The following is a 23,110-nucleotide window of genomic DNA, read 5'->3' as shown; positions in this document are numbered from 1 at the left end:
GTTTCACACCTGTCTCTCTCCTGATCGTTTCCACTCAGAGGTCAGGGCTCTGTCCCTGAAGGCCTGACATGTGGGCTTATGCAGCAGTCACACCACCCTGGACCCCTGCAGCCCTAAGAGGGTTGGTCTGTCTTTGTCCGGGCTGTGACCCCCTTCTGCTGGTCCTTGATTAAAACCAGATCCTCACAAGACACACTGTAGCTGGAGGTCAGTGCCTGCTCCAGACCACTTGGCCCTGGAAGTGATGAGCCCACAGATGTCACAGTCCAGAGGGAGCTCTGATCTGCTGGACCCCAGAAAAGCCTTGACCTCCACAGGCCCACCCCGGACAGGGGACACCAGGAGTGCCCAGTAGGGCCTCTGTGTGTCCTGCTGCTGCTGTCTCCCCAGGAGGCACTGCCAGGACTTTAATCCTGCCATCATGCATCACCCATGGGGGCAGGTTTTTGTTTCAGCTTCGGTGAATGGGAATATCAGGTGCCCAATGTGGGCGCCGGGGGTGGAGGGACAGTGCTGATGCTCACCAAGAGGAATCAGAGGAGCAGAAACCCTGGAAAACCCTTTATTTCAAGTGGAACACATGAGGTTCAGCTTATTTCAAGAACTGTACATTCACCACAGGAGCAGCTGTGGGCCTGGGGCCGACAGAGCCCTGTGCCTGGCTCGGCCAGCACCCTGTGAGGGCTCGGCTGCCAGAGGGTGGATCCGGGGCTGTGGCCGGGTGGACGCTGCTTGGCGGCCAACGGCTCAGGCAGCGATACATCCACTGGGCTCAGCACACAGCTTCTGTGCGAGCACTCGGCACCAAACAGACGTCACTCTCTCTCTCTCTCACACACACACACACACACACACACATAGGCACACACGCATGGCTCAGGACACAGATTCTGCGCAAGTGCTTGGCACCACACAGACGTCACACATAGACACACACACACTCTTCACAGCAGCGCACACTCACATTCAGACATACACATACACACACGGCTCAGGACACAGCTTCTGTGCGAGTGCTTGACACCACACAGACACACACACACTCTTCACAGCAGCACACACTCACATTTAGGCCCCTCGAGGAGCCCAGGCAGGTGGGCCATGGAGAGGCATCCCCTCCAGCCCCCATCCCATGCTCAGTGCCAACCTGGCAGCTGAGCCTGAGCCCCCTGAGGACGCGGCTTCTGGATGACGTCCCAGTCCACACCCCCGGGGACACCAGGCCCACTGGCTTGGGGGGACGCCTGCTGGAGAGCAGCACAAAACAAGACTCCTGTCATGGGATGCATGTCACACCCACCCCAGGCCTGAGATGGGACAGTGTGGATGGCCGAGGGGCCGCCCTGGCCTCAGCCTGCGCCCCCTGCCCTGTCTGGACACCGTCCACCTGGAGCCAAAGCCTGGGCTGCGTTCCAGCGCACCCAGGGGCTGGTGTATGCGGCCTAGGGAGGAGGGTCCCGGCTGGTGCCGTGGCCCCCATCCCACAAGTCGGGGGGCCTAAAGGGGCCTGCTCTCGCAGAGCCTGTGCTTCTGCGGGGAAGGCCAGCAACTCAGTGGCTACGAGGTGGGGCTCTTGTGTCTGCTCAGGGAGTCGATGTAATGAAAAGTGGCGCCCAGAGCCCAGCTGGTCTCCACATTGTCGATCTTCCGGGTCAGCTTGAAGAGACAAGTAGGGAGAGGAGCACATGTGTGGGGAAGGCACACACGTGCTCTTGAGGGGCAGGGAGGGAGCACCCCAGGGTCCCTACCTTCAGCACTTTGTCCCCTGGGAAGCCAAGCTCCTGGAGCAGCGAGCTGACGTAGGTGAGGTCCAGGCACAGGAAGGGGCTGGGTGGCGGCCGGGTCTCCGCCGTCCGGCACACTGTGGGGCACACGGCTCCTGGGTGGGGGCATGGGCCCAGGCTGCCCAGCTCCACCCATGCAGGGCACCACCCCCCAGGCCCTGTGCTGCCCAGGGGCCTCTCTGCTGGTCAGAGCCCAGCACCAGCAGGGACTTGAGGTCAACCCAGGGTCCACCACCCACCCTGGCTCTGTCTCCACCCGATGACCCCAGCTACCTCTCCTGGGTGTGGACCCCAGCCTCCTGAGGACTGGAAATGCCTTCAAAGCTGGTGAGAGAGAGCAACCCACCCCTCTTCACGAGGAGGACAGACAAACCACCCACAGCCTCTGGTCAGAGCCTTCTCCCACTGGTGTCCAGGAGACAAACCCAAAAGTGAGGAGAACGATGGAAAAGAAGCCTTTCTGGGGGCAGGGAGAGGGGAAGGAGGTCATTTGATGGAGAAATACAGAGTTTAACTCCTTGGACCTACAACTGGGAAAGGGTCTCAGGGCAGAACTGCTACAAGCGGCCTGCACATCTGCTGGTGGGGATTGAGGAGGGAAGGGTGGCCAACTAGCCCCCAGCCACACCCCAGGGATTGGATCTTGGTCTTCCTCTCTGGGCTCTGCTGTGCAGGGGTCCCTGGCAACTGTGAATCTGCTGGGACACTTTGGGGGCTTGAGGTTATCCTAGCCAAACAGAGTCAGAAAAAGTGAAATCAGGGGAGTCCATGCCTCACACCCCAAGACTAAAACCCTCGCCCCCATCGCTCAGGTTACACAAGGTGTGGCGGGCTGGGGTCCAGCTAGCTCGGTGGCCCCTCACATGCTCACACCCCTGAAGGCTTGTCTGGGCAACAGGCAGGAGCTGAAGAGAAATTCCGGGGCCAGGGCCTCCCTTGAGCCAGGGATGGTGTCCTGCCTCCAGGGTACTCACCATACTTGGCCGCTATCTCAAAGTCCTCAACGACAAGGCTGCCTCCCTTCTCCGCATCTGTGGATGAGACCAAGTGCCCCGTTGGCACCAGGGCTGCGGAGCAGAGACAGCACTGAGGCCCCGGGGCCCATGCACACTGCGGGAGAGGTCCAGAGGTGGATGGCTGCATGTCTGGGCATCGAAGAATAAGGACGAGGTGCCCTGGCTCCAGCTGAGGGGAGCCTGCAGGCAGGGCAGCTGCTAGGATGCCCCAGAGAGAGGGACCTGGGCCCAGGTGAGGGGTCACCTTCCCCCATCCCAGCCTCATCCTGCTGGCCGTCGTCCACGTAAGACCCAACAGCATAGCCAACCTGATGGCCTCTGTCTTTCCAGGGCGATTTTCTATGCACACTAATGTTTCATCCTCACCATGGACAACATTCTGACACCCTTAATCTATCTCATCAAAAGACGTTTCCAGTCCTGACCCAGTGAAGTGACCTCATGACCCTCTTGAGACTTTTTAGTGGGTCTGATGAGTACCAGTCCCAGACTCCCAATGCTGTCTTCTGCCCTGATGGCACTCGTGGGTCTGGAAGGGGTCAGGGTAACACACATAAGCTCCTAAGGGTGGTCTGAGGAGTGGGTGCCAGCAGCTGAGGGTTTGAGAATCACAACAAGTGAGAGAATGAACCAACAGCCAGGAAGCCTTCCTGCATTAAGCGGCTCAGAGAACTGAATTATTTATAAAAGAGGGGCCTAGTACTCTCTACTCATGACAGGTCCCTGCCCTCCTACCACCCTGATGTGACTGGCGGGCCCTCTGCCCAAGGTCCCACACCCCAGGCCCCCACATAGCACACCCGGCCCCACCCTTACCTATGAGGCCCACGTTTGTGGCAAGGTCGTAATAGTAGGAAAAGGCATAGAATTCCACGTCCTTCACTTCCTCTGTCCTGTGCACTTTGTTTCGGAGGATCTCGGACACTCGGCGGGCGCACAGCTGGTAGAGGCTCCCCGCTGGGGCGAAGGGAAAGCAGATTCGGCAGTCAGGGGGCTCTGACCACATGGCCCAAGGTGGCCATGACCTGGGGGTGCTCACCAGCAACCTTTCAGGGGCCACGCACTGTGGCCAGGTCAAGGGGAAAACTGTGAGCACAAAGGTGGCCGGAGGGTGGCCCTGAGCCGGAAGGCCAGCAGCCTCACACTGGGCTCCTGGCGCTGCCCTGACACAGCCCCGTGGGTCCCCCCCACGCTCGCCCTGCCTGCCCCGGGCTCAGCTCGAGTGTGCAGCATCTCGCCCATCTCACCAGCCACCGGGGTGGGGCCTGCAGCTCCTCCTGTCACAGAGGAGGGGCTGGGCCTCAGAGGCAGCTTGCCAAGCGCATGGGACTGGTCGTGGCACTTGCTCAGAAGTGCGACCAACACAGACTGGCTTAGTGGGCGCAGATGGCCCACAGCGCGTGCCCAGGCCTGTTTCCGATCTCGTCCCAGCCCTGCTCCACGGCTGACGGCAGCTCCGTCAAGGGATCTCGTCCCAGCCCTGCTCCACGGCTGACGGCAGCTCTGTCCGGCTTCCCCGTGGCCCCCGAAGCCTCCCCCTCGCCCTCTGGATCTCATTTCCCTGTCTTCTCCCTGCTCTGACCCTCACACCGCCTCCTCCTTGCTCCTTAAATGCAGCAGCCAGCTCAGGGCCTTTGGTGAGCTGCCCCCGCAGCTTGGAGCTCACTGCCCAGTTCGTCACGTCTCGTCTCTTCGTGCTATGAGGCCTTCCCTGCTTGTCCTTAAACCACGACCCGCCCCCCCTCCCAGTCCCCTCCTGTTTATTGCCGGATAATAAAAAATAGGAATTTGCTCTCCGTCCTTGGTCCCTGACACAGAGCTTGTAAAGACTTGGTAAGGCCCTGAGTGGTGAGGGTGAAAGGGGTGTCCTGTTATTCTCAATAAGCCCTAATTTTGTGCTAATGTGGTGACTCCCAGTGGGACCCTCGAGGGCTTCAGGATGGGGGCTGGTGGTTAAAGAATTGGGACGTTCAGCGCCCCCTGGAGGGCATGGGCAGAGGGCTGGGGACTGAGTCAGTCACCACCGGCCACTGACTTGATCAGTCCCTCTGCAAGAAGCCTCGTAAAAAGCCTCGTAAAATGCCTTCACGAAGGGGCTCAGAGAACTTCTGGGTTGGAGACATGTGTGTATGGGGGGCGGGGGAGTATCCTTAGGCAGGGGGCTCCAGGCACCCTCCCCACACGCCTGCCTTGTGCCTCTCTCCCATTTGTTTCCCAGCTGTGTCCTTTAGAAGGAACCAGCAACAGGAATGTGTTTCCCAGAGTTCTGTGCTCCCTGCCAGCAAATTACTGGATTTGAGGATGGGATTGTGGGAACCCCTGATTTGTAACAGGTCGGTCAGAGGAACAGGGGCCGAGCACTTGAAAGGGGTCTCTGAGGAGTGGGACTCAGGGTCTCTGCCCTGACTCTGAAAGCTGGATGGTGAGGGGAATACCCCACATTTGAGGTCAGAAGTGCTGTCTGTGCAAACAGTCCCATCAGTGGCATGTCCAGGTTGGACACAGTATCTCAGTAACCTTTTCAGAAGAAACTCAGAGCACAGAGCAATGGGGCGCTGTGGGTGAGACAGGTCAGGGGCTCCTTGCCCTCTCCCGTCCTTGCTGGAGCACGGGCTGGGGTGGCATGGTTCACAGCAGGGCCTGGCTGTCAGCTAGATGCTGGCGGATGTCCAGGCCCTTCCACACTGGAGGCCTGCTGTGAAACCTGGCCTCTGGAGAAGCATCTGGCGGCAGACAGGGAGGCCCGTCCAGGGAGTCTGCAGGAGGAAGGAGCTCCAGAGCTGAGTCTTATCTCACAGGCAAGTATTGGCCAGTCTGTGAAGGAGGCTGGACAGGCCCCCCACTTCTCTCAGGTACTGGGGGGTAAGGGCCTGCCATCGACCCTCCCAAGCCGCCCGCCTCCATGCCATACCTGCCTCCTGTCCTGCAATCCTGTACGTCACTTCAGCATGCGTCCACTCTCCTTTGAAACCAGCAGACAGACAGGGGCTGACCAGCTCTTGTCCATCCTCAGCTGAAAGAAGAGAGGAGGTGAAGAGCACTGGCCGCGGTGGAGCCAAGACGAGTCCCACGGAGGGCAGCCCACGGCACTGAGGGCCTCACAGGGTCAAGGGAACACGCTTCCTTCCTGCTGTGAGGCTGGACCTCTAGGAGCGACCCAGGTCAGTGGCAGTGGGGCAGAAACCCCAGCAGAACCACTCCCAGCTCACCACCAAGGAGGGGCTTTGAGGTTCCAGGTGATGGAGTAGGGGGTGGGGCCAGGACCCGCTGCGGGTGCCTGCTCACCAGGAGCCTGTGCCGATGGGCCCACGACCGGCAGAGGAAGGGTGGTGGCTGGCCTCCAGGGCCCCAGCCCTTGGGGACACACCTGCTGGCCTCCCGCTGAGCGCGCCCCGTCCTTGGCTGATTCTGGTCTGGGCCCTCCCGCACCAGCGGAATGGCCCCCACAGAACCCCAGGGACCCCAGCAGGGGTGCCACTGCCTGTGAAGGCAGGAGATAGAAAAGACCGTTGTCTGCATCTGCTCAGTCTGGTGTGTGGTCTGCTGAGTGACGACAGCTCACAAGGCAGGAGCTGCCAGCACACTCTAGGGAGAAACATGGCTCCCCTGCTGCTCTGAAGGGGGGTGGTGCAGGAGGGACAGGACCCCGAGGCTGGTGCAGACGGGTGAGTGGGTGCCTGCCATCCTCCGCTGACTAACGGATGTTTTCTAGACTAGAACGAGGCTGCAGGTGTTTGTGAGACACGGACACGGTTTTGGTTTGCAACAAAGGGGACACTGTTAGAAGTTTAAACAGCAGGATCTGAAATAAAGGAGCTGAAGCAGAATGTGTGTGGAAGAGGATTCAAAGGGAACACGTGTGAGCTTGTGCACGTCTGACCAAGGCCTCTGGGGGGACAGGCTGAGGTGGCCTCAGAGCAGGGCCCCGGCCTGCCTTGGGTGCACGGTTCCCTAAATATTCCAGGAGCTCAAGTGCCTGCTGGCAATGTCTGGCTTGTCTGAGCCAAGTGCGTCAGGATGGGACGGCATGGAGAGGGCCTGGAAGCAGACACAGGCTTTGTTCCCAAACGCCACACCTGGAGGAAGGTCAAGCCCATTCCAAGTTCCCTCCGTGCAGCAGAACGCAGGGCATGTTCTCAGGAGCTGCCCCATGGTAAATCCTTATAAACAAGCTGATGCTGATGGTGTCTATTTCTTAGGTTCCTAAGACACTCTCCCTTAGTGATTCAGAAATCACTTCACTAGCCATCTTTCTTTAAAAAGTAACTGGGGAGGTCCTCAGGGGTCCCCAACAAGGTCTACGGGCACCCTCTTGGAGGCTCCCAAATCCTGCTGGCCAGAAGGGCTCTGGACACTGCACCCCACTCACCAGGCTTCCCCTCCTCGCCTCCCAGTACCGCCAGTCTCGCCGACATCAAGCCAAGCCCCAGGTAGCTGTGGAGAGAGTTGCCCTGGTGAGGAGAGGACATGCCCACTGGACGTGTGCAAGGTGGCGGTGGCGGGGGGGCCAAGGCTGGGCGGGGCAGCGGCCTCCCGCTTCTCCCAGGAGCTCCTTGGCTCAACAAGCCAAGACCCTTCCTCGGCAGAGCTCAACCAGGAGCTGTGGACACTGCGGAGAGTGACAGGCAGGCTTCCACCTTTATGGTGCGAACAGGCCTCGTGGGAAGAAGCTACTCAAGGTGCCAGTGGCAAGAAGACGACTCAGAAAACCCCTGCACAATCCACAGGCTCTTCCCCACTTTCCCAAAAGCCTTTTCCGAAGCAGAACAGAATACATACAAAAGAAGAAATACTGCAGCTCAATTTTAAGAGGAAAAGGGAAGGGGGGGTGGCCACAGGGGGAGGGGGAGGCCACAGGGGGTCCAGGCAGGGTCTGGGGACTGAGTCTGTGGACAGCGCTCTGGTCGCTCCCCAGGGGAGGCCTGCAATGGTAAGCTGAGCCCCTGTCCACCCTCAATCCTGAGGACGCACCTGTAGGAGTAGAGCCTGTAGGTCCTGTTAAACACCTGGAGGGACGTGAGGAAGCTGGGTGGCGAGGTTTGAAGGGTGCCCTGCGAAGAACACAGGATTAGTGCTCCTTCCCTGCTGGCCTTTCTAGAAAACTGTCCCCCACCTCCCTCAGTTCATTTGAAAGAACAGGGATAGGCACAGATGTATTCAATTAGATTTTCATCAGCTCACAAGCCATGAAACAGCTTAGACCAAGCAATGAAGCACTTGGATTTCTCCTTTGTTGGGGGTGCTGTGGGCAGGGGTGTGTTGCATGGCACGTGGGATCTCAGCTCCTTCACCAGGGATGGAACCCTCGTCCCCTGCAGTGGAAGCGTGAAGTCTTAACCACTGGATGGCTAGGGAAGTCCCGTGTCTCCCCTCTTTTTGAGTAATATTTATCCATTCTGAGAAGTATGGCCCAACCAGAACAGTTCTGAGTATACTTTAGGCTCTTCCATTAAAACAAACAAACAAACAAAAATTAAAAAGTGGTAGATGAGGAAAGTAATTTTTAAAAACACCATGTGATCTTAATTGGAAATGTGTCCATCCTGAAAAGGACTGTGACTCTGTCCCATGTGAGTCAGACTGATGGCCCCTCCCTGGAAGCCCTTGGGGGGCAGGGAGGAACCCACCCCATGCTCTCTGCCCAAAGGGCTCCAGATAGTATCTGCTAATAGTTTATCACCCCAGCAAAGAGCAAATTCCTAGGTTTTTTTTCTAGGCAGAGTTAAAATCAAACTAAGCAGAATTCACTCTGTGTGATGACCCTCAGGAGGGAAGCTGAGCTCACGGGCCTCCAGGGGACTGCGGCTCCCCTACAGGCCAGGCGGCCTTGGGGGTGGGGGCTGGTTACCTCTAGTCTTGGGAGGAAGGTGATCTGGGTCGACCCCCCGCCTAGGTCCAACATGCCCACGCTGCCCCTCCCGGGGGTCTTCAGGCTGCCTGCAGCACCGGAAGTAAAATCCACATGGCAATGACAGTTAATAAACAGAACAGCAAAAAAAAAGGGTGGGGGAGGTCAGAAGCTAGCCCCTTCCATGGAAAGAAGAAGAAGACAACAGAGGCTGCAGCCACTTAAAAATCTCCACACGTTTGGGGGAGGGCATGAAGAGCAGCTGCCTGGCAGGGCCTTCATCTGAGCTTTCACCTGGGCTCTGGACCTCCCCACTGGCACGGTTCTCCACTCCCGGGTGGCAAAGCCTTCAGGCAACTTCCCTCTCATCCAGTGTCAGACATGCTGGGCTTGTCCATAATTACAACCGAGGGACAAAAACACACATCCGCAGAGTCATCTGAGAAAAATGACTTCTGTTTCCAAGGACCTATGTTGCTGGTCCCTGGTCTTTCTCCAGTGGGACTTCAGTTACAAGGTGATCAGCACTTGCCTCACGTTCAACATTGACTGGGGTAACTCAGGGCTTTTCTCAGGAACGAGGATCATGCTGCCACAGGTCACAACCACCCCCAGTACCTGCATCCACAAACTCGGGACCCACCCTGTCCTGGGGTCAGTAACACTGCAAAACCCTGGGGGGTTATTTTCAAGAGCAAAAATGAGGCTCCTGCTCTCAAGACCAGGGTCTGTGAACAGTGGGCTCTGTGATGAAGGGAACCCACCTGTTAAGAAGTTCACGGTGATCCACGCGGAAACACCTGCAGGACAGGATCACAAAGGGCATCTGAATCACCTGAGAGGCTGTAATTACAGCACCGGGGGCTCATGGAGACTTTCGGATTTCAGGGACACAAGGAGACCACTTCCCCACTACTCTCAGCCTCTGGATCGGCTATGGGAACGGGGATCACTCCGAGCCAACAGCGGTTTCTGGCAGCCTGCTCTAGAAGACACCACACTACAAGCTGGAATGCTTGGCCAAGCGTCCCATCCTGCGCTCCCACTCTTTATCGACTGCCTCTTTTCAGAAGGGGAGGGACGAGAACCAAATGTTCTTTCCTTCCACCCACACAAACTCTTAAGGTCACATTTAGAGTCGGGGCTGGTAAGGAACCTTATTAAGCGATGCTCTTGGAATTAAGGCAACAGCAATGTACTCACACAGCAACTGGGGATTCTCTCTAAATGTTCTTAGAAGAGAGGATTTGTTTTCAGGACTGCGATCTGTGCCAGGCTGGCAGCTAGTCACCAGGAGAATCTAACACTGGCCCCAAGAAGGAGGCTCTGAGATGGCCAGACTGTGGATGGTGGGTGGGGCAGGGCTGTTACTTTGGTGTCTGTGCCTCTGGCCCGGGAAGGCTCCCCCAGCGAGATCCTGACGGCAGTGCTGCATGCAGCCTGCCTTGAGGGATGGCCTCGCAGCACTTTCGGTAATTACCCTCGTCAGTCCCATTCATGATGGAAACACAGTCGTCCCCCACGAGGAATGGCGACGCCTCAAACACTTCTTTCACCTAAATGTAAAGAGAGACACGTCTTTAACCTTAAGAATCTAAACTCCTAGTCCCCGGTCACTGCCCTGCGTTAGGACAGGACAGGAAGGGCAGGAAGCCCCATGGGGCAGATCCCAGCTCTGGGCCCCCATGCAGACTGGTGGGCACATACCCAGGGGATGGCCTGGCACAGGGGAGGCGGAGGCCGGGAGCAGCTGGCTCCTTCTCCATGTTTTAGCCATGATAGATATACAGAAACCTCAGTATGTCTGCGCTTGTGTCCCACAATCTGACTTGAGCACATGAAGGTAGTTTCTATAAAGGGACCTTGACAGGCCTGCAACAACGTCATTTAGCAGCTGGCAGGTGCAGAAACAGCTTGGAGCAGGACCATTTTGCTGAGAACACTTTCCCTGACTCCTGATGGTTAAGACTCCTACAAGCACCTGTCAAAGACAGGCTCCAGGGCCACCTTCAGGAGGTGTAGCGCCTGGGCACAGGCCAACAGTCTCCTGAGCTGTCCCGCTGAGCATCAGACCAAGAGAGGGACCTCTGCTTCCTGCGAGCGTGACCAGCTTGAGCCAAAATGTCAAGAATTCAGGTCCCACTGCCTCAGACACACAGCAAGTCCTTGGATGGAAGGAAGCCCTTCAAACATTATTTTTCACACAAATTTGGTCCTTTTATAAAACAGGTTCATTCTAGAAAACATAAATGGCTTTAAACATCTCGAGGAAGAAAGCGTCATGCACCCACAAGCCCCCACCTGAGGTGACACTGCGGGCGTGTCGACACGCTTCCTTCCTGTGAGACCCTCTCCAGGGCCCTGCCCAGGCGTGGACGGGTGCTGCACGGTCTCAGCTATCATCAGCCAGCCCTTGGGGGAAGTGGAGGCACTCACCTTCCGCAGCAACTTCTGAGCCTTCTCTCCTGGCAGCAGGCGCAGACCAGCTGTGGCCTTGAGGACCAAGGGGGTGGCCTTCCAGAAGTCAAAGGGGATGTCCTGTTTGGCCACGTCCAGTAGCTCCTGGATCCCTGGGGCGCTCTGTGGACACGGTGGGTAAAGCAGGGTTGGTCCACCCGCAGCGTGGTCACCGTTGCTCCCCACCCTTTAGGTTTTATACATCTGTAAATGTATATTTTTCCTGATTTTACAAATTGGCAGAAACAGTGACTCAAGTGGTGCTGGCGGGGGCATGGGGTGGACCTGCGGCAGCGGGGCGGACCAGGGTTCTACATGCGCAGCCCGGCCACCTCGGGCAGTGTCAGGTGAGCTGCAAGGCCTCGGCACACCGTGAGAGAACTCTAGGGTCCCTTATGGCCCTAAAACCCACCAAGAGCAACACCAAAGATTCACCTGCACTTGCCGGTATGCTGAGTGCCACACACTGGGCCAGGGCCCGTGAGTGAGTGAGTGAGTGAGTGTGTGTGTGTGTGTCTGTATATATACACGTGTGGGGTGGTGTGTGGTTGCGTGTATATGTATATATGTATGGTGTGTGTGGCTGTATATATGATGTGTCTGTATGGTGTTGTTGTGTGCATGTATGTATACATGCGGTGTGTGTATACACGTGTGGGGTAGTGTATGGTTGTGTGTGTGTGTATGTGTGTATATGTCTGTGTAAATACACCTGTGGGGTGCTGTGTGGTTGTATGTGTATGGTGTGTGTGGCTGTATATATGGTGTGAGGTACGTGTGGTGTCATTGTGTGTGTATATGGTATGTGTGATATGTATGTGGTTGTGTACACATGTGCGATGTATATGGTGTGGTGTATATATGGGGGGCCCTCCCATGGGTACCAGTGTCCTCCATAGACCCCCTAGGCTGTGGAGCATCCCAGGTCAGCACTGCAGAGATGCTGCCCTGGGAGGACCACACTGCATCTGAGAGGAAGGGAGTCACTTTGATAAGGCTACAGAAGACAAACTTGATGAGCAAAGAGACATGAGAGAAAACTGTTACCTTTTCAACGTCATCAGCATAAGCAGAAAGACCTGGCTTCAGTGCTTTGAAGGTTTCATGGGTCAAGGTGGGAGTTTCTAAGGGAAAATCATATTTTATACAAAATACAAGTGTGAATATAAACACAAATACAGGAATCTCTACAACTATGATGAGCCACACTTATGAGGCAGACATCTGAAAACAGACCTTCGCTGTTTCTTATCTAAACTCTGCCTCTTTAGTCTGGGTAAACGAGGAATACTATAATGCTTACTATACTATAATACTATACTGTTAATGTTTCGGCTACAGCTTTTCCTCTTAAAAAGAAATGAACCTTATTTATTTACGTAGGCCACACTATGAGGCATGAGGGATCTTAGTTCCACAACCAGGGATTGAACCCCTGTCCCCTGCATTGGAAGCATGGAGGCCAGTGCATGCTTAACCAGTGGACAGCCAGGGAATCCCCCAAATCAACTTTTCTGACATATAATTTACATACAAAAGCCTATCCACTTAAAGTGGTTAAAGTTTAACACAGTTAATTCTTGCTGATTCAACAAGCAGAGGAGCAGTGCAAATGATTTTAAACTAGAAATGTAAAATAATTTTCTTGATTCTAGCTTGGACACATTACAGGTTCTAAAGAATATTTCATTCTTCTTTTTAAAAGATTCAGTGTCTTAAATTATTTGGGGCCTGGGCTCACGTGCTTACATCAGGGGAGAGTATTCCCAGGCACGATGAGGCAGAGCAATGTTGTCAAAATACAGACACGAGGAAAGGTCAGGGACAAACTTTTTGTAAGGACATCTCTCCAAAGAAACTACACTGGAACATGGCTACTAAAGGGTTATCTGTTAACATGTGTTGCCTTAAACTTAGCTTCAAATCAATTCTGGAGGTAGGCAAAGTCCAGCATATAAACATTTAACTATTGTCAACAAGTTTAAAACTAAAGCAGATGAAAAGTGGAAAAATGTGTCACAGGAGCCTTGGAGGGGCCTCCTGAAGGCGCCCAGTGCCTCCAGCTCAGCTAAACACGCAGAAAGGTCAGCACAGAAGCAGAGAAGAGGGACCCCCAGATGTGGGGACTGACTCCCCAAGGGGTGGGGGGGGGGAAATGGGCAACACTGGGGGTCTCCCCATGGGAGAAGCCAAGGGGTGAAGACACCCAGCTCCACCCTCATCCCTCCCCAGCCCCGAGCTGGGAAGCAGGCCCACGGGCGACGGCCACAGTTCCCCCTTCACTGGGTCCATGGCCATCGGGCACCCTGTAGCTGCCTGTCCCCAGTGGGCAGCTCCGTGTCTTTGCTCATGTACCTGACTTTCCTGAACTCATGGCTCCCACTGGCCTGAACCTGGGGCTACCAGCTGCCTTGAACTCATCCCATGTGACTTCTGGCCTTAAGTCATGGTCCCAGCCACCCAACCCACCGGAGATGCTGGGAGGGGACAGGACACCCATACCCTCTGAGATCTCAGCTGCCCTTAGCTGGTCACCAGACACCAGTGCGAGTGAGGACATTGGGGCTCCTGAGAACCAGCCCTGTCGACAAGCTCCCCGGGGAGTCCCGGGCAGGAAGTCCTGTCCACCCCGAGGGCCGTGCTCTGCGGTGAGATGGAGGGCAGGGGGTGTGGTCGGGGCTTTCTGCTCAGTACCTCCAGGCTGCCGGCTGAACTGGAAGACGTGCACACGGGTGCCGGTGCTGCCGGCGTCAAACATGATGCCATAGGAGACCTCAGGTCCATGGGTGGCCGCCCCTGGCAGACTGTGGGCCTGCTGGCCCCTCCGGGCCCCCGTGGCCGCCTCGGGGATGCTGAGAAAGGCCTGGGTGGCGGAGGCCCAGTGCCACTTGATGTAGGCGACGTAGATGAACAGGCACACGAACAGCCCCAGCGGGTACGCCACCTTCGTCATCCTCAGGTTCCCATTGTTTGGTATTTTTCTCATTTCCTCGTGTGTGGAAGATGGTACTAGAGCAGCTGGTGGGAGGGAGAGGAGCAGGAAAAACACGCTAGGCTGTGAGGTTCCAGGGCCAGTGGGAAATTCCTGTGTTCAGGGACAAAATCTGTTCAACCACAATTCTTTCCACAGGGACTTCCCTTGTGGTCCAGTGGCTAAGACTCCGCGCTCCCAATGTGGGGGGCCCAGGTTCAATCCCTGGTCAGGGGACTAGATCCCACATGCTGCAACTAAGACTTGATGCAGCCAAATAAATAATAATCAATAAATATTAATCCCCCCCAACCGCCCCACAGATCTGCACTTTTCCTGTGGAATCAGAAGCTTCATTTGCTTCTCAGAATGATTCTGGAAGGTGGAATCCCCATGGAACAGAAGAGGAACTGAGATGTATAGAGACTAGACAACCTGTCCAAAACCATTGGTCCTGCTGGTGCTGACCAGGGCCACAGGCCCTAGCCCCATGGTGCCCTCCAGGGGCTGGTCCAGGCAGACGGCTCTAGACTTGGTTCTGTTTTAAAAGCCAAGTGTACACGGTGTCCCTGGACCTTTCATATACGGAACAGACATATATCCAGTTCATTCTCCCCAGTCTCACTTTTCCTCCCACGTAGATAATTTACTTTCACTCTTAAACTCTGGGACTTAAACTCTGGTCCCCTGGGGACTGCAGAGCCATACAAGATCAGAGAAACAGCTTGTTCTGGGCGTTTCATAGCAGATACCTCCTTTCATTCACACGCATGTTCCTGCTGAGAAGGAAATCACGCCATGTGCTTTCAAAGCCCTTCACAAAATAAACTGATTTGGCCCTACTATTTTTGGTTCAGCACACCTCAAAATGGAGGCCTTTGCTCAATGGAGGCACCAGGCGGGAACCAGAGGCTCAGAGGATGAGAAGGGAGGTGCCTGGTTGTCTGGGCTCCCCCTGTCCTCAGGGAGTCCACCATCTATCCACCTTCACTGCCGGTTGTGGGAGGTGGAGTGGACACCCCAGGGGAGGGAAGACAGCAGTGTTGGCTGGGTGGGAAGCAGGATACGTGGCCGTGGGCAAGCCCCTCGTCGGGGAGCTGGTCGCACCTGTAAGTGATGTGGCTCAGTGCTCAGGACACAAAAGACAGTGGGGGAGGAGGGCTGGAGAACAGCATGACTGCACTTGCCAGGGAGGGGGCGGGAGGCCAGGCCTGGACAGCAGGGGCAGTTGTGGGTGGACTCATGACACCCCCAGGCTGTCTGGGGGAGGACAGACAGAACAGTAGGGGATCTAGTCCTTCAGCCACACCTGGATGCCTGTGGCCCCTGGAGCATGGCCCAAACCTTAGGGACTCCTGTGCCCCTGTTTGGGGGGGGGGCTGCCAGGAGGCCTGGGGATGGAGCGGAGACAGCACACCCCCTCCCTGAGCTTCTGCAGCTGGGTTCCGGGCTCCTCGGTGCTCTCCCCTCCTACTCTCCAGCAAGCTGCGGTTCTTTTGTGCATCCCTGCCCTCTGGTGAGAAGGGGCCTCTCTGCAAGCAGGGACCAGCTCACTCATCCTGATTTCCCGACCACACAAGGCCAGAAACCAGCAGCTGCTCAGCCAGCACCTGCGGGTGAAGGTTAGCTGATGATGCAGCAATTCGCTGGGAGGCGTGGAGGATGCTTCAGGACCCAGGTGATAGCCATCTGAGATGGGAATGTTTGGGCAGGAGATGGCAGTGACCAGGTTTTCCACAGGTGGAGTTTGAAATGATGGCAGGACTTCAGTTGGACACAGAACTGAGCCTTGTGAGAGATGCCAGGTTTGCGGTTGGTGCTTGAGCAGCCATCCCCGGGCAGCCAGCTCCCCTCAGGAACAGGCCCTTTTAGAGGCTTCCTATTTTTAGGTTACAGTAACCCAAAGTTTCCTATGGCTAAGTGATCTCTGAAAAAAAGTACTTATAGAGAAAGCTCTACAGCAGCTATTTCCAAGGATGGTTAGCAAGGACACAAAAGCAAAACTAACATCTTACAACTCTGAAAGTGTTTCATAGAATCCTTTTACATAATCAGTTTTTTTTTTTTAATTTTAAAGATAAAAAGGGACTTATTAGAATGCAATCTGTGAAGCTTATAAGCGGGTGGGTGAGAAATGCAAAGCCCTGAGAACTCACTGGGCTACAGTTTTCTAATCAAAGGAAAAGTGGGAAGGCGGAGAACTTCCTGATCTTTCGTAAGTAGATGTGATGCTTCCATCATCAGTTCCTCCTTCAGGTTGGGCAGGGGAGCTTTCTTTTCCCTACACGGTCAGGCTAGGTCCAGAAATTATTGTTTTTCTCTGTGTGCAGAGAGCATGTCCTAGGGATCATTAATTTACTGAGCTGTTTTATTGTTTATGAGCTGATTTTACTGCTTTATTGTTTATGAGCAAATTTCATCATGTCCTATGTTAGCCTGAGGGCCATAATACACATAATCAGATTAACAGGTAGAATATTACATTTTGAGGCAAAGGCTGCTCTTAATTTGTCTATCCATTTAAAAAACACCACTTTAAACACACTATGAATATATTCTGTCACCAGAGCCCACCCTGCAGGCACCTATATACCACATGATGACTGACTTTCATACAACATGACCAATGCCCAGAAAAGTCTGTAAACGGACTTGCCTGGGATCACACGGTTGGCACACGGCAAAGCCGAGGAGTTTCAGGCTTCTGAATCCAAATCAAACGTGCTTCATTCATCACTTTCCTGTCCCTGTGAATATAAGACTACTTCAGACAACCAGAAAACACTTGAAATTACATACACACAATCATTAAAGTTACAGGGGGCCTCCCAGGTGGCTCAGTGGTAAAGAATCCACCTGTCAATGCAGGAGATGGGGTTCGATGATCTCTGGGTGGGGAAGATCCTCTGGAGGAGGAAATGGCAACCTACTTCAGTGTTCTTTCCTGGAAAAACCCCATGGACAGAGGATCCTGGTGGGCTGCAGACCATGGGGTCACAAAGGGTCAGACATGACTGAGCACAATCATTCAAGTTACACACCAAGTTCAGGGTGGTATAAACAGAGGTCAAACAGAAAATAACTCTGAGGGGAGCTGAGCCAGGAATAGCCATGTCCCTGAGGCCCGAGCCTAAAAGCCAGTTTCATTCGTTGGGGTAAGGGGTTTGTCCAGAGCTAAGACAGCCGCAGGAGGGGCGGGTCACATTTCAGTGACACTACCAACACCTCAGAGGATCACCAAAGAAAATAACTTTCATTCAGTTTTACTCTTTAAAGGAGAGTCTAGAACAACAGCTGTTAAGGCAAGGCGGTGGGGAATGAGGACTCGCTGGTGGTGCGGCAGGATCTAACTGCACAAAGGCAAAGAGAGTTTGGCTGAGCTAACCCGGCTCCCAGTTGGCTTCGGGAGTAGGGTGGGGCTGCATCTCCTGTCCTGGGTCAGAGAGGAGAGTTTCGGCGTGGAGCAGCGGCAGTGATGTCCCACCCCATCCCCTGGGCAAGCTTTCTAGGAGCTGGGGACAGGCAGGTCGGCTCGCGAAATACGAGCTCTATCCAGTTTAGATCTGTAGGCCAGTTTCTTCAAGGGTAAAGTCCCCCAAAGGACCGTGTGCGCAAATGACTGCCGCAGATACTGAAAACCTATCAAAAAATTAAATCGCATAACCAAACACGAATCCTCCTGGTAGGTGTCAACAGGCTTTCCTCCCCTGCTGATCAGGCCCCTGTCCGGTCTTCTGCGCCCGGCCTCGGAGCGGGTCGGCGACGCCGGCTTAATGAATGAGGCGGCAGGCTCCGGGCTCCCCAGGGTGGACACGCGGACGGTCTTGTCCACCCCCGTGCCAGAACACAGACTTGCACCCCCCAGACATCAGCGGAGCCCGGGGTGCCAGGGACCCTGAGGCCTCCTCCAGGCGCTGCCGCCAGGAGAAGGGAGTTGCCGGGCTCTGGGTCTGCGCCCCGGAGGCCCCCGATCCGCCCCGTCCCCCGGGGCGAAGGGCACAGTGCCCGGTTGGGGGGGGGGCGCGCACTGGCATCCGCACCCCGGGGCCGGCGGAACCCGCCGCTTACCCTTCAGCGCCCTGTGCCCCACCCGCAGAGCGGAGTGCCGGTCCTCGGGGAGTTCGCAGGCCTCCGAGGCCGCTTCCCCGCGGTCCTGCCCCACCGGTGTCAGCGTGGCCTCCACCCCCCGGGTCCGCGGGCAGTGGACCCGGGTGCCTCGGCCCCGCCCACGTGTGCCCCGCGTCAGCCCAGTGCGCAGGCGCAGCGTAGCGGCGGGGGGCGGGGCGGCCCAGTGCGCAGGCGCAGAGTGGAGGCGGGGGGCGGGGCGGGGTGGTTTAGTGCGCAGGCGCCGTGGTCCGGGCTGGTGTAGTCGTGGGTGGCGGGGTCTCGGTTGTGTGGCTCCAGCTCCTGGCTGTCCTTCGCAGCACGGCGGAACAGGCCTGCGTCGTGCCTGGCCGGAGTCAGCCCTGCAGTCTCACAACCCTGACCAGCTGTGGAAGTTTTGATTTTTCTCGGGTTCCCCCCACGACATCTAAAGTCCCTCTTTTCCCTTAAGGTAATTCACAGTAGAAAATGCCATTACGACAGGCCAGGCAGTGTCACCAAGGCTCTCCTATTCCTGACCCCCATGTTCTTGTCTATTCCTGGAAGCGGCCCGGGTTCCTTGCTCCTGGGCAGGGCTGTCGTTCACGTAGCCCTGTTTCCTCAAGGTCCTGCTAGCCAGGGCTGCCCACGTGTCCCCTCGGCCCATCTCCTCTCCTGGCCACAGTGCGGCCGGCCTTCCAGCATCTCTTACTGTGGATGTGCACGAGACAGACGGCACTGGGCCAATGGGGTGTCAGTGCGCCCCTTGTGGACCTGGTCCTGGGAGAACCTTGGTGGTTCCTGAATCCCGGGGTCTTCCTGAGTTTGTTGTTGAGACATGGGCAGTTGAAAGTGAGTGGGTGCTGACAGGTGGGATGTAGGGACAAAAGTACTAAGACCAGGCCTGGGCAGGGGCCCGCGTTTGCTCACTGCCAGCACCTGGTGGGACACTGGCTTCATTTACCAGGTTGTGTGGCTGAACACCGACTCTGTTTGATCAGCTCCACCTTGGGCTCACAGTGCTACTGCTTCCCTGTTCTGGGTGGCTGAACTTTAGCCCGCTCACAAGGAATAAACACCAGCCAGGTAAGTTCCCATCAACGTTTTGCCAGGCCTTCAACTGCTGTGAACACTGGAAGAGTGCCTTTTGCGTAGATGGTTAAAGGTCACTGAGACCCTCCTCCTCAGGGGAGAAAGAACCTCTGGTTGGCATCAGTAACACCACTACTCCCCACAGTCAGATTCTATTTTTAGCTTTGGTCCCTTTCAGTTCCCCTGTACCCATTCGGCAGCAAAGAGTGCAGCTTTGAATGCCTGTGTATGTCACCCACAATAACTTCGTTGTTGGTCTATAAAATTGCTGCTTTCTCTTTCAGTCTCATGGTTCCTTCTCAGGTCGGAAAATATTATTCACTGTCTCAGCCACCCAACACAGGCCAAGCCAGGAGATCTGGATTGTTCAGGCAACACTTAATCAGCACCGTCCCTTGTTCCGTGAGTTTGCTGTCGTTTTTAATGCTACAGGATCCCAAGGACTATCTCTGTGCACATGTGTGGGTGTATCTGTGGGGGAAATGCCCAGAAGAGAAATTATAATGGTAGAGGATGTGTCTTTTGCCTTTTTAAAATATTGGATCCATATGGCTAAATTGGGCTTCCCAGGTGGTGCTAGTGATAAAGAACCTGCTTGCCAATGCAGGAGACTAAGAGATATGGGTTCACTCCCTGGGTCGGGAAGATCCCCTGGAGGAGGGCATGGCAACCCACTCCAGTATTCTTGCCTGGAGAATCTCATAGACAGAGGAGCCTGGCGGGCTATGGTCCATAGCGTCTCAAAGAGTCGGACACGACTGAAGGAACTTAGCACTGACGCATGTCTGAATTACTCATTACACATTGAACTAATTGGCCTGCCCACGGTAGTATATGGGAGCATGGGTTTCCCCGTCTTTTCACTACTGGAGTTCTTTCAAACCTTTGGATCTTTGCAGTCCAGTTGTACACCATTCTTTCTCACTACAACCATACAAATCTGCCTGCAATGAGGGAGACCCTCATTGGGTTCGATCCCTGGGTTGGGAAGATCCCCTAGAGAAGGGAAAGGCTACCCATTCCAGTATTCTGGCCTGGAGAATTCCATGGACTGTATAGTCCATGGGGTTGCAAAGAGTCGGGTACGACTGAGCGACTTTCACTTTCACAACCATGCAGTTTTTCAGAAAGCATTAAAAGTATATATATTATTTATTTATTTTTGGCTGTGCTCGGTCTTCTTTGCTGTGTGTGGGCTTTCTCTAGTTGTGGTCAGTGGGCGCTGCTCTTTGCTGTGGTTCTCGGGTTTTTCATAGCAATCGTTTCTCTTGTTCTAGAGCACAGGCTCTAGGCGCTCCGGCTTCAGTAGTTGAGACTCTCAGGCCTAGTTGCCCCAGGGTGTGTGAAATCTCAGACCAGGGATCCAACTGGTGTCCCCTGCATTGGAGGGCAGGTTCTTATCCACTGCGCCACCAGGGCAGTCCAGTTTTAATTTACATTTATTTTAATATTTTGAAATTGTTGATCGTGGAACTGTGATGGCCTTGCTTCTGTCAAACTCACAAAATTTTCACCATGTTTCATAGGATTTCTAGCATTAATCTGTTTTACTGACATGGGCTTTGTATATGCTGTTTACTGCTTAGAAAGCTCTTCTCCCAGGTCTTTCCTTAGTAAAAGGCTATGGTCTGAATGCTGAACGCCAAAGAATTGATGCTTTTGAACTGTGGTGTTGGAGAAGATGCTTGAGAGTCCCTTGGACAGCCAGGAGATCCAACCAGTCCATTTTGAAGGAAATCAGTCCTGAATATTCATTGGAAGGACTGAGGCTGAAGCTGAAACTCCAATACTTTGGCCACCTGATCTGAAGAACTGACTCATTTGAAAAAACCCTGCTGCTGGGAAATATTGAAGGCAGGAGGAGAAGGGGACGACAGAGGATGAGATGTTTGGATGGCATCACTGACTCGGTGGAAATGAGTCTGAGTAAACTCTGGGAGTTGGTGATGGACAGGGACACGACTGAGTGTCTGAACTGAACTGAACTGAATGGTCTGAATGTGTGCATCTCCCCAAGTTCATAGATTCATGTCCTAGCCTTGAAATGATGGTGTCAGGAGGGAGGCCTCTGGAAGGTAGATGGCATTAGTGCCCTCCTAAAAGAGACTCTGGAGGCGATCCATCACCCCTTCTGCCACATGAGATTTCAGACCATGACTCTTTGTTTTATATTTTTAAATTTCCCTCAGCTTATTTTTTTCTGTCTGCTTTTTGTGGTGTATTCTGTTTTTTGTCTTTCTGATTAATTATCTCAATTTTCAGTCTTTTTAAAAACCTGATTTGTTTGCCTGCGCAGGCTCTAGTTGCGGCCATGGGATCTTTGGTTCGGGCATGCGCACTGTTAGTCGTGGCATGTTCCCCAGCCAGGGAAGGAAGCCAGGCCCCTGCTTTGGGGTCCCACAGTCTTAGCCACTGGACCACCATGCAAGTCCCAACATACCGAAATTTAATAAACATTTTTTTTTCTTTTCGAACTTTTTACTTAATGTTTTCAATTAGCAATATATCGTGATGTCGCAAAATTGAAAACATGCAAAATAAAACATACAGTGATAGTGTTTCGAGACACGCTGTTTCCCTTCCTGGAGGCAACCACAGTTAACACTCGTTTGTATCTCCAGAGGAATTTAGTACATGCATACGCATTTCTGCATCTGCATGGGCTGGTTTCTGATATATTTTTCAATTGTAATAAAGTGGTTCGTCTTTAACCTTATTGTTCCATTACTTCTGAATTCACACTTCTGGGAACGTGCTTGGTGTCCATTTGTTGAGGAGACGCCAGGTGGCAGTATTCTACTGAGAGATGGAGGCCATGGACCAAGGGGAAGGGGCTTGTCGTGCCAAATGTTAAATAGTGATTTCACGTGGTTTTCTTTTGCAAAATGGGCCTCTTCAGCCCTCTGGCAGTGAGTGCTGTGTAAGTGTGTAGGTAAATGCCTGCCCAGTTTTAACAAATTGAAGGGGACTTAGTTGAGTTTAAACTGTGGCAAAGTGGAGCTATAGGATCTGACATAGGACTCAGTTATGTTTAGTTTATTGAGAAAAAGTGTTTCTAATTTATTTTTTAATTGGGGGAAAATTGCTTTACAATTTTGTGTTGGTTTCTACAGAACAACAATGCAAATCAATCATAATTATATATATATATGTATATCCAACAGATGCTGAACTAGAGCTGGATTTTCCAGGCTCAATGCCAAGCTGGGAATGCAGAGATGAGTCCAAGTTCAGGCTCTCAGAGTGTCTGTTCTGGAGGGAGACACTGAAGGGTAGCCTCAAGGGATGAGCAAAGGGAGGGTGCTGATTGGTAGAAAGAGAGGAACAAAATGAATTTGAAGGAAGGAGAGGACTCTGCTTAGAAGAAAGACAGAAATATATATATGTATCCCTTCCTTCTTGTACTTCTCTCCCCTCCCTGCATCGCACCCTTCTAGGTCATCACAGAGCACCAGGCTGGGCTCCCTGAAACACAGTTTTAAAGCTGCTCCCAGTTCAGACTCCCTGACCAGGCTTCACACGTCTATATTTGCCTCTTCCCTCAGACTGTGACCTTGCAGTGACTTAAACCCACAAACAAATATTATCTGTGGGGTTGAAGTGACAACAGAAGCCCTCTTCTCCACGCTTCCCTTCACTTTAGAAGATGGATTAACTCCTTCCTCAGATGAGCCCCCGTCTCAGGCCCACGGCCACCCGATTCTCTCTTCTCCTGGATACGACACCTTACCAGTTTCTCCTTCCTTCTCCTGACCTTCTGGGCGTGAGTATATATTTCCTAAATTGAAACCTCTCCCCCAGCAAAAGAGTGCATTCAATATTCCTTGTTCTATATGGATTTTCCATTGAATAATACACC

The 23,110-nt window shown here is 54.1% G+C and overlaps 1 protein-coding gene and 1 long non-coding RNA gene across 4 annotated transcripts in view; one reads left to right on the top strand and one right to left on the bottom strand.

Annotated features, from left to right (window-relative positions):
* Nucleotides 1-548: 548 nt before the first annotated feature.
* ENTPD6 (ectonucleoside triphosphate diphosphohydrolase 6) lies at nt 549-18,310 on the bottom strand. Of its 3 annotated transcripts, none has more exons than XM_012188584.5 (15): nt 18,145-18,310; nt 16,733-16,823; nt 13,800-14,123; nt 12,153-12,229; nt 11,085-11,228; nt 10,129-10,204; nt 9,413-9,448; nt 8,649-8,737; nt 7,772-7,851; nt 7,170-7,234; nt 5,712-5,813; nt 3,617-3,757; nt 2,759-2,851; nt 1,749-1,861; nt 549-1,656 (listed from the first exon to the last, which is right to left on the bottom strand). In XM_012188584.5, exons 3-15 carry the CDS (start codon nt 14,089-14,091, stop codon nt 1,558-1,560), a joined length of 1,407 nt encoding a protein of 468 aa, XP_012043974.2. In that variant the 5' UTR covers nt 14,092-14,123; nt 16,733-16,823; nt 18,145-18,310; the 3' UTR covers nt 549-1,557. The 3 variants fall into 3 exon arrangements, with proteins under 3 accessions (XP_012043974.2, XP_004014357.2, XP_060253515.1); XM_004014308.6 differs by having other exon boundaries at nt 2,759-2,815; XM_060397532.1 differs by lacking the exon at nt 18,145-18,310 and adding an exon at nt 16,933-17,060.
* A 102-nt stretch (nt 18,311-18,412) lies between these two features.
* LOC114117506 (uncharacterized) overlaps nt 18,413-23,110 on the top strand; it is a 30,713-nt gene continuing 26,015 nt past the window's right edge. Inside the window, exons 1-3 of the long non-coding RNA XR_003591138.3 lie at nt 18,413-18,631; nt 19,127-19,245; nt 19,536-23,014. This is a non-coding gene — a long non-coding RNA (uncharacterized LOC114117506). The remainder of the gene's footprint in view (nt 18,632-19,126; nt 19,246-19,535; nt 23,015-23,110) is intronic.

Source organism: Ovis aries, chromosome 13 (genome assembly GCF_016772045.2).
Source record: "Ovis aries strain OAR_USU_Benz2616 breed Rambouillet chromosome 13, ARS-UI_Ramb_v3.0, whole genome shotgun sequence".
NCBI classification, from domain to species: domain Eukaryota; kingdom Metazoa; phylum Chordata; class Mammalia; order Artiodactyla; family Bovidae; genus Ovis; species Ovis aries.
This window is presented reverse-complemented; position numbering and strand designations above follow the sequence as displayed.